Source organism: Microplitis demolitor, chromosome 3, assembly GCF_026212275.2.
Source record: "Microplitis demolitor isolate Queensland-Clemson2020A chromosome 3, iyMicDemo2.1a, whole genome shotgun sequence".
In the NCBI taxonomy this organism is placed as follows: Eukaryota; Metazoa; Arthropoda; class Insecta; order Hymenoptera; family Braconidae; genus Microplitis; species Microplitis demolitor.
In genome coordinates this window covers 23,980,365-23,996,124 of record NC_068547.1, presented here as the reverse complement: position 1 = coordinate 23,996,124, position 15,760 = coordinate 23,980,365, and the positions used below count along the sequence as shown (strand labels likewise).

The 15,760-nt window shown below is 34.3% G+C and overlaps 1 protein-coding gene across 1 annotated transcript; it reads right to left on the bottom strand.

Moving 5' to 3' along the window:
• Positions 1-844: 844 nt before the first annotated feature.
• Positions 845-15,758, bottom strand: LOC103578970 (PDZ and LIM domain protein Zasp). The gene is made up of 15 exons (XM_053737440.1): positions 14,434-15,758; positions 11,574-11,725; positions 11,313-11,484; positions 11,117-11,256; positions 10,948-11,048; positions 10,705-10,867; positions 10,433-10,618; positions 10,254-10,365; positions 9,760-10,044; positions 9,013-9,072; positions 8,590-8,719; positions 3,147-7,023; positions 2,758-3,065; positions 2,510-2,625; positions 845-2,421 (listed from the first exon to the last, which is right to left on the bottom strand). Exons 1-15 carry the CDS (start codon positions 14,536-14,538, stop codon positions 2,344-2,346), a joined length of 5,985 nt encoding a protein of 1,994 aa, XP_053593415.1. The 5' UTR covers positions 14,539-15,758; the 3' UTR covers positions 845-2,343.
• Positions 15,759-15,760: the final 2 nt, after the last annotated feature.

The following is a 15,760-nucleotide window of genomic DNA, read 5'->3' as shown; positions in this document are numbered from 1 at the left end:
TATCTTTGCTAACAAGATAGCGTTTTAAACATGCAATAGTAACTTAAATATTAATCCTACAACTTGCATACATACATTTACTAAAATTTATATATTTTATTCATCACTCGATAACTTTATATACAATTTATTCAAATAACAGTTGAACTCGGTGAGGTGTTTAGTCACTGAGGATGATCGACATACGATTCACCGATCGAAATTCAATATAAAATTAAATGTCATTGCCCGATGACTGAGTCCTACCGCAAACCAAATTTTATCACGATTATTTACCTTAAAAAAAAAGAAAAAAAAAAATTATGAGATGTTTGTCGGTATTTTTTAATAAAATCTCGCGTGCCCAAGCGATCAAGCCAGAACGCGCAAGGTTACCGGACGGGAGCTAAACGACTGATCGATGGATCGTCTCTATCTTGAATTGTAGATTTTGGGAGCACGACTACGGACGAACGAGGACTTGTTTCCTCTAACGCAATGCAAAGTAGACTGCTGACTGTTAGGTCGCTTGCTGGCTGGGGGTTGACGTTCTAGTGACGTTCCTCCTGCTGCTCTGCTCTGATGGTTCCTGTAAACTTTTAGACCTTCGTGCTGGCAATCTTGTACACGCATTACTGATGTCAACCCCAATGCTCACAAGACAGACCTTCTTTTATTTATTTACCCGGATTCACGCGATCAATGTCGCGTTCCTCATTTTCCAATTATTATCATGGACTAAATGTCATTTTTTAATGTAGTTGTGCTTATAATTGATGTACCAGAAGTCATTCAAGGAAAAGAAGGAGGAGGAGATCAAAGACCTCATTTGAATATAAATAATGTTTCAATTTTTATTCTATTTGTATAATTATATTTATTTATTTAAAGCAACACAATACAGAGTTTTGTTTCTCCTATTCCGGCATGTTAATTAAAAATAATCAATGCTTTTATTTGTTGATATATTAGCGGTATTCTTTGGTTATTAATTAATACATTTAATTGACTCGTTTTTGTAATAGTAATAATAATCATAAATATATTTATATGTTATGATCAACTATTTCGTTTAAACATAAATTACTATTTATAATTACCAGAGATAGTTTAATAGCTTTGGGTTAAATTATCATGAATTAAAGTTGTAAAAAACCATTTAACCATAATTAGCTTCCCCTCCTTGACCTGTCTCAATAATTATTTAAGTAACTTTTTATGTACCGAATCACGCAACACCACACACACAAATTTCGTTTATGTTGTGCTGGTATGTGCACTAAATTAAATCCCCTCTGACATTTTGTCTTGTAAAATTTGCTAGTTTCCATTTAATATAAACCGTACTCTCTGTTTATAAATATAATTAGCAATAATTATTATATTGTCGTTGTAATATATGTATTTATAAATAATTAACAATTAACAATTGTAAATTGTCGTAATATCTAATTACGGCGGTGACCTTTGCGTGTACATCATCGCTTCATAAAGCTAAAGCTTTAGTTGTGATTATTGTTAACTTATTGGGGTACACAACACGCCCACTTAAATCAACCTCAATATAATTTTAAATTTCTTCGAGTAATACAAATTTATCATTACTGAAGATTAGCGAGGCTAAAACTTACTACCAGAAGACATTCTTTCATTGCTTGTTTGTTCTATAAAGAAATTCGTTTAAATAACAAACAATTCTTTGGTTCTAAGTTTAAATTATTGTTGGTTGCGTTGCGTAGAAGTGATATTAAATAAGAAAAAACTCTAATATGTATGAGAAACCTTTTTTAGTTGGTGGCCGACAGTGATTTTGTAACTTTTTGATTTGAAGGTCTTTGGGGAGCTACGGCTCTAGGATAAAATAAAATTTATTATCTATCTATCTATTTCTCTATATAATTTTATCCCGTACTTAAGTATATGATAAATCATTAATAATTATTAATATATATTTTAATGTATTTCCAAGAGAACACGCCACAAATCATAAGCTTATATATTTACCTTGTATTGTATTTATTATTATTTGAATCTTATCTCGAAAAATTCAATTGATCTAGTTATTATTTGGTTACTTATTAAAGTATTCATTATTATAGATGAATACAGCAATATCATTATTTTTATCAGTAAATTGAATTCTAATTCAAGAGACAGACGATCTATTTTTATACTTATTCTCTGTACATTTAGCAATTTATTAAACTCATAACACGTAAGCTTTTGAATATAAATATTCTATTTAAATAAAATAAATATGCTGGAGTTGCTGATATATTATTTACCTAAAATATTATTATTTTTTTTTTTTATATATTAGTAAAATAATTGAAGGCGTAATTTCGTTAAATTATTCGTGTGAGCTTAGCGTGCGTGATTTTTGCAGAAGGGTCGACCGGCTTTGGCATAGAAGCTCTGGCCCTCGAGATTCTTTTTACACATCTGGAATAATAAAAAATAAAGAAAACAGAAATAAAATAAATAACCAGAGGTAAAGGCAGTAATGAAATTTTAAAAATAAAATATTTACCGTGCAATTGAAGCACTGGCTGTGGTAATTATTGTTGAGAGCTTCTACCCAGCGATCGCCTGCTTCAACGGGGAATCCACAGGCAAAGCATTTCGTTGTAAAAAGTTCGTTCCAATCTGTAAGCAAATCGTAGAGCGAGAGAGAGTAAGAGAAGGAAATAAAATAAATAAGTATTATTATTGACGTATTGATAAAACATATTGGTAATATTCGTCAAAAGAAATATATTGTCTACATCGATTTCTTACCGGCCTCGCAGTATGGCAATCCTTCTTCGAGGAAGAATGGGCTGTTTCCAAAGATTTTTCCGCAGTAAGCACAGCTGAAGCAGTCGGGATGATAGGCTTTTCCAATCGCGTTAAGACAATCGCCTTTTATCTTTCCATTACACTTGTTGCATGAGGGAGCAATGAAACGTTCGAAGCAATATTCACAGTAAAGCTGCCCTTTCTCCTCTACGAATCCTATTTCATGAAGCGGTCGACGACACTGTGGGTTGACGCAAACAAAGTGCTCGGGGCACCAGATTTGTCCGAGAGCTGTGATGAATGGGCCTCTGTCAACAAAAAACACACAATGAACGTCCCTCCCGAATAGCTATCGCTAGAAATCGATAGAGTTAATAAAGTTTATTTACCTGATATTTGAATTGCAGTGACCACAGAGTGGTTGTCGACCGCCAGCGCCAGCTTGATTGAGAATTCCTCGTCCGCGTTTCGGGGCTGAGCTTCCGGCGAATTTGCAGCTTCCTCCATTTGAGGGTCCTCCTACACCGCTACCTAAATCCGGGTAGGACGAGAAATTTGGTGGATCTACTGAGTTCTGGGTTTTTCTAGTTGGTTCGAAGGATGAGGGATTAGGCGTACGATTTTGCTGTGCGGGAGCTGGGGAACGATAGGGATCCGGTTCACAGTGCACACCGTCAGTGCAAGAACGATTTACGTTTGGCTCACAGTGCACACCGTCAGTACAAGGTTGTGAGGATTGAGGCTGTGGTTTAAATAGCTGAACAAGCTGCTTGTCACGACGTACAGTCAAACGCGTAAGCTGATTACTCAAATTAGTGCGTGACTGACCATTTATAGGCTTAAAGCTGTTGTTGTTTGATGGGTATGATGTATTGGGAGGATTATAATCTTGTTGCGGTGCTGGTTGTTGTCGTTGCTGTTGATTCTTTAGTGGGCATGAATCACAACCAGATTCTTCTTGATCAGGAAGCGGGATGTGGGGAAAAGGAACTGGCTTAGCAGGACATTTGAGTATAGGTTTTGGACATTGGGATAATTTCCATGGAGCGACGCAGACAGTACCGTCAGCACATGTACCAACTTTAACTCCCGATCCCGGACAATTTCCGACGTCAATTTGACAGCCTCCGGCTCGTGGATTATCATCGCCATAACAACTTCCAGAGGATCGTCCGTGTGCTACCGGAGAAACGCAAAGACCTCTGTCTGGTGTTGGAGTTATTCGAACTCCTGATTGAGGGCACTGAGCTTCTGAGCCTTCACAAGGAACGATAACGATACCAGCACGGCTTCCTGCATCAGAAATAGCTCTGCATGGTAATATAGTTACTCCAGTATTGGGACATTTTGTTTCTTTTTGCTGATGGCAAATAGGTCGTGACTCACAGATTTGAGAACTAGATGTCGTCGTCTCACACGGAGTGGGAAGTACACGGACTCCTGTTCTTTGAATTCTTTCGGATACGCTTGACTGGGGTGCAACAACTGGGCAAGGAAGTGTTGGTGGGTTGCGAGAAACTTTCGAAATACCGCAAGTTGATTCATCAACCAATGACTCTTCCGATTTACTCAACATCATTTCACTTTGTCGGCAGGCTTCAAGCTGTTTCTCTTCGATTCGTTTGTATTTTTCAGCGTAAGATGTGCGACTGCACTGTTTCTCAGAATGATCTTCCGATGCATAACTTCTCATTCCATAACTTTCGGTGCACTGACTTTGAGGTGTTGAATTTTCCTGAGCACGATAAGTTACTTGTTTACTTTGTTGTTCTGGATAAGATGAATATGATCCTGATTGAGATTGATATGAATATGACTCGGAGGACGGCTGATCATAGTCCGGTACTTTTGAAACGTAAGGCTTGCGTCCTAAATTATGCTGAAGAGGATTTGGTAGATAACCTGGTCCCTGAGCTGGCGATTTCGGACGACAAGGAGTCGGTGATCTGCTTGGTACATAGGGATGAGCTTCAACTGGATCATAATCTTCTGTAATAAGATGTTTCTGATATGACGGAATAGTGTCAGGTCTTTTTAGTGAAGCTGGTAAAGATGGATCTCGTGGAGTTTCTGAACGAGATAGAGTTCTTGCTGGTGATGGAGATGCATCACGGAATTTATAGTTAGCAGGTGGAGTTGGCAAAGGCCGTGGTCCTTGAACTTTACTCAAATTACGTTCTCGTGATCGTGATTGACGAGTAGTCGAGTCGGTATACAAAATTTCTGCCGGATGGCAGTATCCCTGAGGTGTTGACTGATTAATTGGCGTTTCTCCTCTGTCGACGCAAATAACACTTTCGTAGCCTCTGTCTGAATGATCTTCACCGAGTGGCGTGTAAGGACGTTCAGGCGCAATGGTCAAGGCATCAGTAAATGGTGATCCTGGTCTAGGAACGTACGGCTGAGGTTGAGGTGGAGGAGGAAATGATCGAGAAGTTTCTTCATAACGTACTTCACTAGAGTACATTGTTTTAGTTGAACAAGCATTGTTGTCTTCGTGATACTGAGAAGCAGATTGCAAGTTGGATGGTTGAAGAGGGGTATAAGGTCGAGATGGAGCAGTAGTCAATGCATTAACCATTTCTGATTTCCATTCTTTAGGGGTTGAATTTGGAACTGGAGTTGCTTGCATAGGACATGTTCCGCTTTCAGTTTGCTTGACAAATTGAACATGCTTACGTTGACATGAAGAGGAAGAAGAAGAAGTCTCGTGAGGTGGTGATTGGGGTCTAAATCGTTTTTCCAATCGTCGTTCCTGAAGACTTGCCTGTTGTTGCTGCTGCTGACGTCTTTCAGGTGCCTGTTGTTCTCTTAGAGATTTGTGAACTTGTACTTGTTGGCGAAGACTTTCACGACGTTCTTCTTCAAACTGATCAGTATTTTGAATCTTTATCTCTGATTTAAGCTCACGATAATGTTCCTCTGCAGACATAACTCGACTTTCGTTTTGATAATTCCTCGATTGATTTTGTGAAAAACTTACATGTTTTCCAGATCTTTCTTCCTCCTCTTGACGAATACGCATTTCCGTTTCTCGTCTTTGTTCTTGTTTACGTCGTTCTTTTTCTTCCTTCTCAGCTTGTAACAATTTCAAACGATTGGCTTCCCGACGTTCTTCTTCTTCTTGAGCTCTCCTAATTTTTTCTTCCTCGCGTCTACATTCTTCCTCATAAGTTTCACGTTGTCTCAATTCTTCTTGTCTAGCTTCTTCAATCATTCGTTTGGTTTCAATGAACGATGAAATTTTTTCAGCAGAATCAACATTTTTTTTACGACCAGAGTAGTTTTCAACTTCATTATCGTTTGCTGGTGAACTGGTTGGTGACACAACTTCAACAGTTTTTTCATAAATCGTTGTCTTTTTAATATGAATATTACCTTCGTCTTTTTCCATAGTCTCAGTGTACATATTATGTTGATTTTCTACTCCTTTGGGACATACTGCCACATCAGGTGGAACAACTTTTGACAAATCTACAACCTCTGAATCTGTTTGCTGATCAAGAATATCACAAGGCTGTTCAATTTGTTGTTCTTCATCATAATCTGAAACCTGCATACAAGGCGGTGGGTTGCATACCTCGCATTTAACTTCTCGATAAACATGTTCTTGTTCATGTTCTGGACCTCCTGGTCCAGATATTCGTTCGCAAACTATTTCGCAAGTACAAACTTTCCGGCAGATTGTAGATTCTGGTGGTGGTGGTACTGGAGCTTGAACGTGACCGTAACTACCCGTTTCAGAAGAGCCAGTCCAGGGCCGTGGAACCGGCTGACTGATTCTCGTTGGTGTCAGCGATCTCCTCACTCCTTCAGCAGATCCCGGTCGAGTCAAACTCGAGCTACGAGATTGCTGTCGGACTTCCGAACATTCCGTCGTTGTCGTCTTACGATAAAAAGGTGCACTGCAAACTGGTTTGTTCTCCATTGGTTCTTCTCCCCAGTAACCGTAATTTGATTCTTCTCTTCTGTAGTCGTCTCTCTTTCGATTAACGCTTTCACTTCTTCGACAAGAGCTTTCTTTAAGTTCAGATTGTTTATCCTGAACGTTGTGTCTTGGTCTTCTATCCAAAATTGGATTCGGATCAATCCAAATAGGGCTTGCTGTTGGATAAGTTATATCCTCAACACTTTTAATAGGAGGCCACTGTAAACTTTTGTTTCGTACCGATGACGGAGGTCGGGAGTATTCGTCAGCAGTGCTTGGTGCCGGTGTTCCTCGTATATCCTTCTCCTCCAAATAATTATATTCCGCGTGATAAGATTCTTTTTTCGGTTTAATTTACAGGAATTCACAGGATATATTAGTAAAAGTATGGGATGACGGTGTAAATTTGATATTTTATACAACACACAAATAAACACACACATAAATTTATTAGCAGCGATAGATTGAGGCGTGAGTATGTCAGGCGAGCGAAAAAAAAAAGAAAAAGAAAAAATTATTAAGCAATTAATTAATAGAAGCGAAGCAGCTAAGAGCATAAAAAATAACATTTTTAATAAAATAAAAATATAATACACTGTAAAAAATTTCGGATTAGATGTGGCGCAAATAATTTTTTTTTTATTTAATTTCTTCTAATTACTACCTGAATTATTTACGATTTTGCATAAAAATCAACATTTACTCCCGATTTTTTACAGTGTAAAGCGTAGCTTAGTTTTTTTATAGCATAAGTACAATTATAAATATTTTTTGTAAACTTCCACACTGCTGGGCACACTCTGATTGTAAAAAAATGACTATATAGTATGAAAGTAATCGGTAATATTTGTTTGTAAATAATCATAATGTTTTTATTTTATTTTTTTTTAAAGATAACAATTATATATATATTTAAACAATAAGGAAAAAAAATGATAATAAAAAATAAAATATACAGATCACCATTACACAACCGTGTTATTGTGCTCCGTTTTATAACATATTATTATTATATATATATATAAATATCTATATGTATGCAATATATATTAAGACAACGCGGACGACTTGATCGTTGAGAGCTACCTTCCGTCATGTTATATATAATTATATATATATATAGATTGCGAAATAATTAAGCGAGACTTAGGGAGAAGGGTCGAGGTTTTGGATTGAAAGATGAATGAGCTGCTGAAAAAAAAGAATAAGAAAAAGAAAGTGTGTGCATTTTGTGGTTTGAAAGAGTAAAGGTGCGACGGATATTATGATTGATGATTTTTACAAGATGAGCCTATCACTGATATTTTATTTTATTTATTTTAATACAAGGATACATATTATTATTATTGTGGACCGCAGCTCACAACGTTTCCGTAGTCAACGTTGTTTATAATATTATTTTTTATGTATTTATAAATATAAAAATATCAAATGTACTCCAAGTTTACAAAAATGTGAATGAAAAAAGGTGTAATCTAGTTATTAAGTCTTATTATTTAACCCAGGTAAAAGAATTTCTGAAAAGTGGCCGACGACTAGGGTTGAAAATGACTGAAAGCTTGATAATTTTCCTAAGTTCTATAATTTATTACGACAAATAAAATTTCGGCATGTTTTCGGCTAAATATTTTTACCTGGGTAATATTAAGATGTATATGAGACCTAAGTAGAGATGAATTTACATAAAATATTCACCAAGTCGTACTTTTTACAAAATAAAATAGTTTTATATACTTTAAACACACCAAAGCAAATATAAGCTAAAAGATTTATATTTTAAAATGCCGTATGTAAATTTAATCATACTCGTGTAAATATATTTTATTAATAAATATAATCAATTAAGTGATATTTACTTTATTTTAATTATAAATAATTATTTATAGTTGTAGGTACAAACTTACCAGTGACTGTTTGACTTTGAGGCCGAGAGAAATTGTTGGTGATTGGATTTGAGGTCGGAGTCGAATTAAAATTGGATGATGGCCCGAAATTACTGGATCCACCGAAAGGTTTCGGACCACTTATATTTCCCTATGACATAATTTACAATAAAAATTATAATTAATCGTATTGAACATAATTAATTTAACTAATTTATATAATTCCACATTTAATAAACACTCGAAATTTATTTTTTTAAAAAATTATTTTTTTTTGAAGTATAATATTTTTATAAATTATTTAGGCTCAGTATTATTTAGAAAAAAAAAAAATGAAAGCAAGAAAAAACACTAATGCCCACCGGAAAGATTTATAAAAAGTAAAAAAAAAGAGATCTAACAGTAGTAGTGGAGTCGTAGAGTCGTTTGGTGATTGAGAGTTACCTGAACAAGACTAGAACTGGGCGATTTATCAGCACGGGGCGAACTGCCAAGGTGACTGGGCTGCAATGCAACACGACACAACAATCACGTGTTTAGTCATCAACACAATAATAATAATCATCATCATCATTATCATCATATCACATAACACACACACACACAAGCATATGATTGGCTGATGATTACAACAGATAGCACGTTAATTAGTCAAGCGGTGAAAATAAATTACATAGTCGTCATACTGTCGTTTTAATTTGTTGTTTGTCGCTGGGCCACGTTATAATGATGGTGATGCGACCAGAGGATGAGAGAGTGAGGAAGCGTTGGCAGTAGTATCAGTTCTAGTTTGTGGCATTGTCATTTTTTTTTTCGCCGAGAGGAAGCTGAATAAACTTCTGTTATGTTTATACTTATTGCCAGAAGATAATATATAGGCCAAGGATTTTGCCGGAATGCAAGCTTGCTCAACACTTAATTGTTTTTTTTTTGCATTTCCATCATCACCTTTAATTACTCATCAATACTGAGCTTTATATATATTAATTTTTTTTTTTCATCCGCAAATAACAAAATGTATCACTAATTTATAATTAAAAAGTTATTAAAAAGTAACAGGGAGAATGGGTCAAAAAAATCAATCGTTATCTGATAATAGCATTATTATTTTAAAATAATAAAATTAATAAGAGGGCAAGTTGTTGTTGGTATTTAATATTAATGGATAATTAATTTTGTTCAAAGGCACACTGTATTATTGATGTCGTCGCTGTAGTAATCCTTATTTCCAACCTCGCTCCCAGTCCTAATTGTTATGGTACTTGTGTAAGTTTTGTAGTTGTTGCTGTTGCTGTTGTTGTTGTGCTGGTGGTTCATCACGTCATCGTTCTTCATAATCATCCGATTGTTAACATCCGATGATAACGATTCGTAGGTACCAGTACCAGTACGATCAACCGGTTGCGATGATACTCCATAATAATCACCGGTGTACGATGAGGAAGAGGATGGTGGCCGGTAGAATGTTCTGCGTGTCTGTAAATCCGATTAGTGGCAAAAGCAAAAAAAACACACAATTTTTTTTGTTAATTCTGTTTCGCAAGTTAATTAAATCAATAATAAATTACTATTTATTTTTAATCTCTACACAATATTAATTGCAATTGTTATTTTTGAAATTAATTTACTATTGGTATATAATAAGCGTTATTGATAATTAATATTAGTTTAATGAGTGAACTTACAGAGAAAGGTGTTGAGCTGTTACCGTTGCTGAATGGTGTTGGTGACATTGCTGAATGGGTTTGGAAATTTCCAAGTGCTGCTGAAATGGTACTTGCTGGCGCTTTAGCTCCTCTGTAATTAAATATTAAATAATATTATTTAAAGTAGTAATTAATTATTTAAAATAATATAAACTTACGGTGAAACAGTTACTGGAATATATCCAGCAGGAGCTTGTTGTCTTGCTACGAGTTTTGCGTGAATATCACAATACAATTTACTGTTTATGTTATAGTAGCCAACATTCTTTAGGGATGTGCCACATGTTGAACACTTGAAACATTCAACGTGAAGATTTTTTTCCTTGATTCTTACAAAGACTCCGCTGTATTTTAAATTTTAAATATTATCATTGATCATTGCACTTTATATTTATTTACATCAAACTTTCAAATATACGATGTTACTTACACAATAAGTCTTTCACATTCGGCGCAAATGTTTTGCCCAGGTGATAAACTGCCTTGCGGTGGTGGCGTCGGCTGGGGTTTAGTCTCAGGCGCGGACACTGATCTGAGTCCAGTTAGGGCTGGTGACGATGGTGTTACTACTCCGCTGTGTATCGCTGAGTCAGCTGTGTTTACATTCATTTTATTCAGTGTACTTTCATTTAAAATTATAAACATAAATAATTTATTTAAATATTAGACTCACTGGGCTCTGGAGTTTTTGGCTCCTTGTCAGCTTCTCGTACCATTTTAAATACCTCACTGTTTTCTGGCGTGTAATTCTTCTCATTTTTCTTAAAATTAACTCTAAAAAAGTAAACAGATAATTAATAAAAAAAGTATTAAAAAAAAAAAAATAATAGTAGTTATTTTACCCCAAAACACCTCCAGCAAGTACTTCAGCTTGGGCTGAAAGAGTTTCAGCGATTGTCTGCTCGCTGTAAATTCCCACTGGGCTGTTGTATTGTTTATTAACAATCGATTTTATAGCTCCAGAGTCACTTGTTCCATTTGGCTGCAATAATAAAAATGAAAAAAAATTCTGATGACAGTAATTTTAAAAAAACTTACATAAGGTTTAGGACTAAAGTTATGGCCACTTCCAATTAGATGCCCGTCAGTTTTTTTAGCAGCAAGTGAAGTTTTAGTTACAGGTGAAATACTGCCAGCAGATAGATGAGGCTGAGGTGACGGTATTGACTGGGAAACAGGTGAAACACTTGGCCGCCAAGTACTACCTCCTCTGTGAGTAAAAATATTTATTAATTACAAATTTATTTACGTCTAATAGTTTAGCTTTAATATTTTATAGAATAAATATAAAAAACGGACCTCTGCACAGTCATCTCAAAGTTGTTACCGGATCTGACGATTACGTCTTGAGCGTCTTTGTGACGTAAATTAAACATATCCGTGTTGTTGACTCTAATTACTGCATCACCAGCTTTCAAACCAGCTGCCTCTGCCGGTGATCCTCCATTCACCTAGTCCATGCAATCAGACAAAATAAATGTTTAAAGACCTATTGAATATGTGGCAACAGAGTATCAGTCGAAAAAATAATTATGTAGATGAAAAGTATGAGACAGCACCTGTTTTCATAGTTTGTATGCTTTTACAACAAATAGTCTAGTGTTGATGAGTTTTAAACCGTCTATTTTTGTATCACTTAATAACATCGGCTTCCGTTCTACATATTTAACATCAGACACTCTCTACATCGTCAATTCTCCCAATTTTATTTAATAGATACGCTTCATTATTTTATTAATTAATTATTTTTAAAAAAATATCAGCCATCAGATTTACCCGTAAATTTATAAAAATTTATTTATCCTATGGGGTTTATTTATATTTATATATGCGCCATATATATATATTAATAAAGCATAGTAGACTGTATATATAAGTATATTCATTCACAAAGCTCATGCAGATATTTTCTACTCACGCGGCGCTAATCTCAGATGAGGCCAAGACCAAAATTCAAATCGTTTTATAAAAGTTTATTTTATTTATAAAAATTCAGTATTTACGTCATAGTTATTTATACAGTGGACAAACGTCATTAGATATATTTATATTTATTAAATGAAATAAAAAGTGGGTCAATATCGAAAAAATAAAGTTTTAGTTTTATATTTTCGATAGAGTTATTTAATTTAGATTGAAACTCAATATGTTTAGGATGGCGGGAAAAATAAAAATAAAAAAGTACTGAAGAATTTACAAGGGTGTTATATAAATAAAATTAGTGACGTTATGGGACCGGTGTAATATCAAGTCAGGGTTAAGACAAGATGGAGTATATAAGTATATAAGAAATGATGGTTAAAAATAATCAGGGACCAGTCTAAATATACTAAATTTCCCCTTCTAGATTGTCCCCTTTCCCTGACCCCTTTCAAACCGCATTAACCGCGTGCTCTATGCATATACACAATCTCGCTGTCTGATAATGCGGATAATGCTTAAACGACTTGAGACTGGACATAAGAAACAGTCACATAGTAGATGACATGTAAATATATACATGTATATCTATATTATCAATGATTAATACTCGGATGATGAGTTATGCGCTGAATGATTCATTGGAGAACAGAAGCTCTCTACTCATGATTTATTGAATGTATGCTAAATAAATATATATATAGATATATAGATAGCATATTAATTTAATGGATCTGACTATGGGGTTAAATAGATTTTTATTTGATACGAATAAAATAAATGACCGATGACTTGAGAGGAAATAAATATTTTCCTCCTCCTCCTTCTCTGATGAATTGAACTGAAGATTCAGTAGACGAGTAAAAGTATCTTTAAAGAAAGCCACATACGAACATCACCACCGCGCTTAAGGAGACGAAAAATAAAAGCGATATTTTTATATCCACACAACTGTACAGAAGAGTGTAGTGATGTAGTGTAAGCTTTGCGGGCGCGGAACCGGGCCTTGGTCTCTATTAATATCCTCTGAGCTCTGGCTCTGTTGCTCTCGCGCCCTTTTGGATATGCTATAATGAGGTCTTATCGAACAAAAACTCATTTAAATATTACTATCAGCTTAAAATACCATTTAATATTTATAATGCACTTGACTAAAGATATTTTAAAAGAGTTTAAATACATAAATTACCGTGTGAAACTCTTGAGATTCGCTGGACATGTCTACCAGCAGTAGCTTGCCAATAAATTACATTTTTTTTTATTTTTTTTTTCTTTGCCGTAGTACTAAAGCAAATTAAGATATACATTAAAAAATAATAATGTGTAAAAATATGTTGATAAGAGTATGAAAGACCTTGCTATGAGTAATTGTCGTTCATATCTTGTGATAATAAACACACTCATTTTTTTACCATTTTACATATTTTTTTAAAATTCATAACAACAATGAAATGCATGTTCTTTAATTTAACATACTGCTGGTTCAAAGTATTAAAAAAAAAAATAAATAAATATGATTGATCAATTTTTTGTTTCCGTAATTGTTGTAGTTTGTAGTGAGCTATTGCGTTACCAAGTCTACATTAGATGGTTAAGCTGAATGTATGATCGTGTGAGTTTCGCAAAGGCACCTTCTCAAAATAGAACATCCAAATAATTTGCATCAGATTACCGCAACAACAACGTCTGTGTAACTTTTAAACTTAACGACGTTTTTTTTATTTTTTAAAAGACGTAACTTTAAATGCTCCACCGTTTAGTCTGATGACGACCGAATATTATCTCTAGCTCGACGTTTTAAATTGTTCAAATGGAGTGTCAAAATTTTTTAATATAAATATTATTTTTTCTTTTATTTTTTTGTGGATTTTGAAAAATTAAATTAAGAATTTTTGATCGTAAGTCATGCGATGTTTGTATTTAAATTGTGTTGGGATCTCGAATTACCATAAAATCCACGCTGATGATTTGAGAGCAGATGCCAAATTTCAAGTCGACGAGGACTTAAACTGCACATATAATTGGCAATGCTTTCTGACCCAATCGTATAAAATTTACCATTTATTTGAGCTTTATGTAACATTTAATTCTGACAATTTATTTGATTTTTTAATTCTTATTATTATTATAAAAAATTATCTTATCAATTATTAATAAATCATAATTAATTAATTGATAACTAAATTATTTGAGCAATTAATAAAATGAAATAACATGATAAGCGGTGTGATAAACAAACCTTTTGTACGATAAGAGGGGTTCCAAAGTCTTTTCCACCTTGAAGTCGAAATCCCCATGGAGATCCGTCAAATCTCGACAGTTTGACGCTTATCAGTTGCGCCATCACTCACCAAATAAATAATTTCGGTTTATTAAGATAACAAGGAAAATAATTTAAAAATTTATCTAAACAGATTTTGATAAAAACACTCAAATTTTTTATTACAACCAATAATTATTATTTTTCATTAAAATAAAAAAAAACTAGACTAGAAAAAATTTTTTTTCTTATTTTTAAAATCACCTACAAGAGTAATAAAAATAAAACTCAAAAATTCACGATAATTTTTACAAATTTCACTATTTTCTCTTTTTAACACTTGATACGTCGTATCTTTTTCACGTAATAAGCTGCGTTTTAATTTATTTATTTATTTTTTTTTTTTTTTCAAATATTTATATATAATTATTTTTGAAAATCTATAATTACATAAATATAGATATAGATATATATATATATATATATTTGTAAATGTGAGTAGGTGTGTACAATATAAATTTTATGAATTTGTAATTTGATGCACGAACGTCCCGGAATAAACGCAAAAACCAAAGTAAAGTTTAACTGGCCGGTGAGTTAAGCAAAAGGCTTTGCGCGCAATTTGAGACGTGACGATTGGAAGAGAAAAGCGCGTGCGTCTGTTTCGACTGACGCTGGTGATGGTGATGGTGATGGTGCTGGTGCTGGTGTTGTTAGGAGGTGGTTGGCTGCCTACAGCCCACAGCACCACACGATGGTGTCTATACGTTCACGTAGGACCGCTGAGGACCGCGTAGGAGACTGAAGACCCAAAAATCAGACGGGGAACGTCAGGACGACACACCGCACCCGCTTCAATGGTTTATTGTACACTACTACTGTACTCTCTTAATATTATTATTAGTATTCACAAAACTATTCATACTCCCCACATGCATTCCACCAGACATTTCACTCCATCCTTCAGCCCTCTGCTTACTCGATTCTTGTTTGGTTTTTTACTTTCTCTCTCTCCCGGTAGTTATTTCTTCTTCTACACTCTGGTTTCTTCTCATATTTTTTTCATTTATCTTATACATTTCCTGTTCTCTTATCAATTGTTTATGAATCATAAATAACTGAAAGCTTAAATTATAAATACATTTGTCCATCGAGACAATTATATGTAATAATAAAATATAATTTATAAATAAGAAAATAAAAAAAATAAAGATGGACAGCAAAGATGGAGTTTATTGGTAGTAAATATAATTGTGAATAAACTGGGAGGATGAAATATGCCTGGCCTATCCCTTATGTCTATCAA

Excerpts from the sequence above, each read along its gene's own strand:
- LOC103578970 (XM_053737440.1), bottom strand. The coding sequence starts at position 14,538 with ATGGCGCAACTGATAAGCGTCAAACTGTCGAGATTTGACGGATCTCCA. Across the intron at positions 11,726-14,433 it reads CCCCTCTTATCGTACAAAAG|GTGAATGGAGGATCACCGGC; the intron begins GTTTGTTTATCA and ends TGCATGGACTAG. Across the intron at positions 10,045-10,253 it reads ACAGCTCAACACCTTTCTCT|ACACGCAGAACATTCTACCG; the intron begins GTAAGTTCACTC and ends TCGGATTTACAG.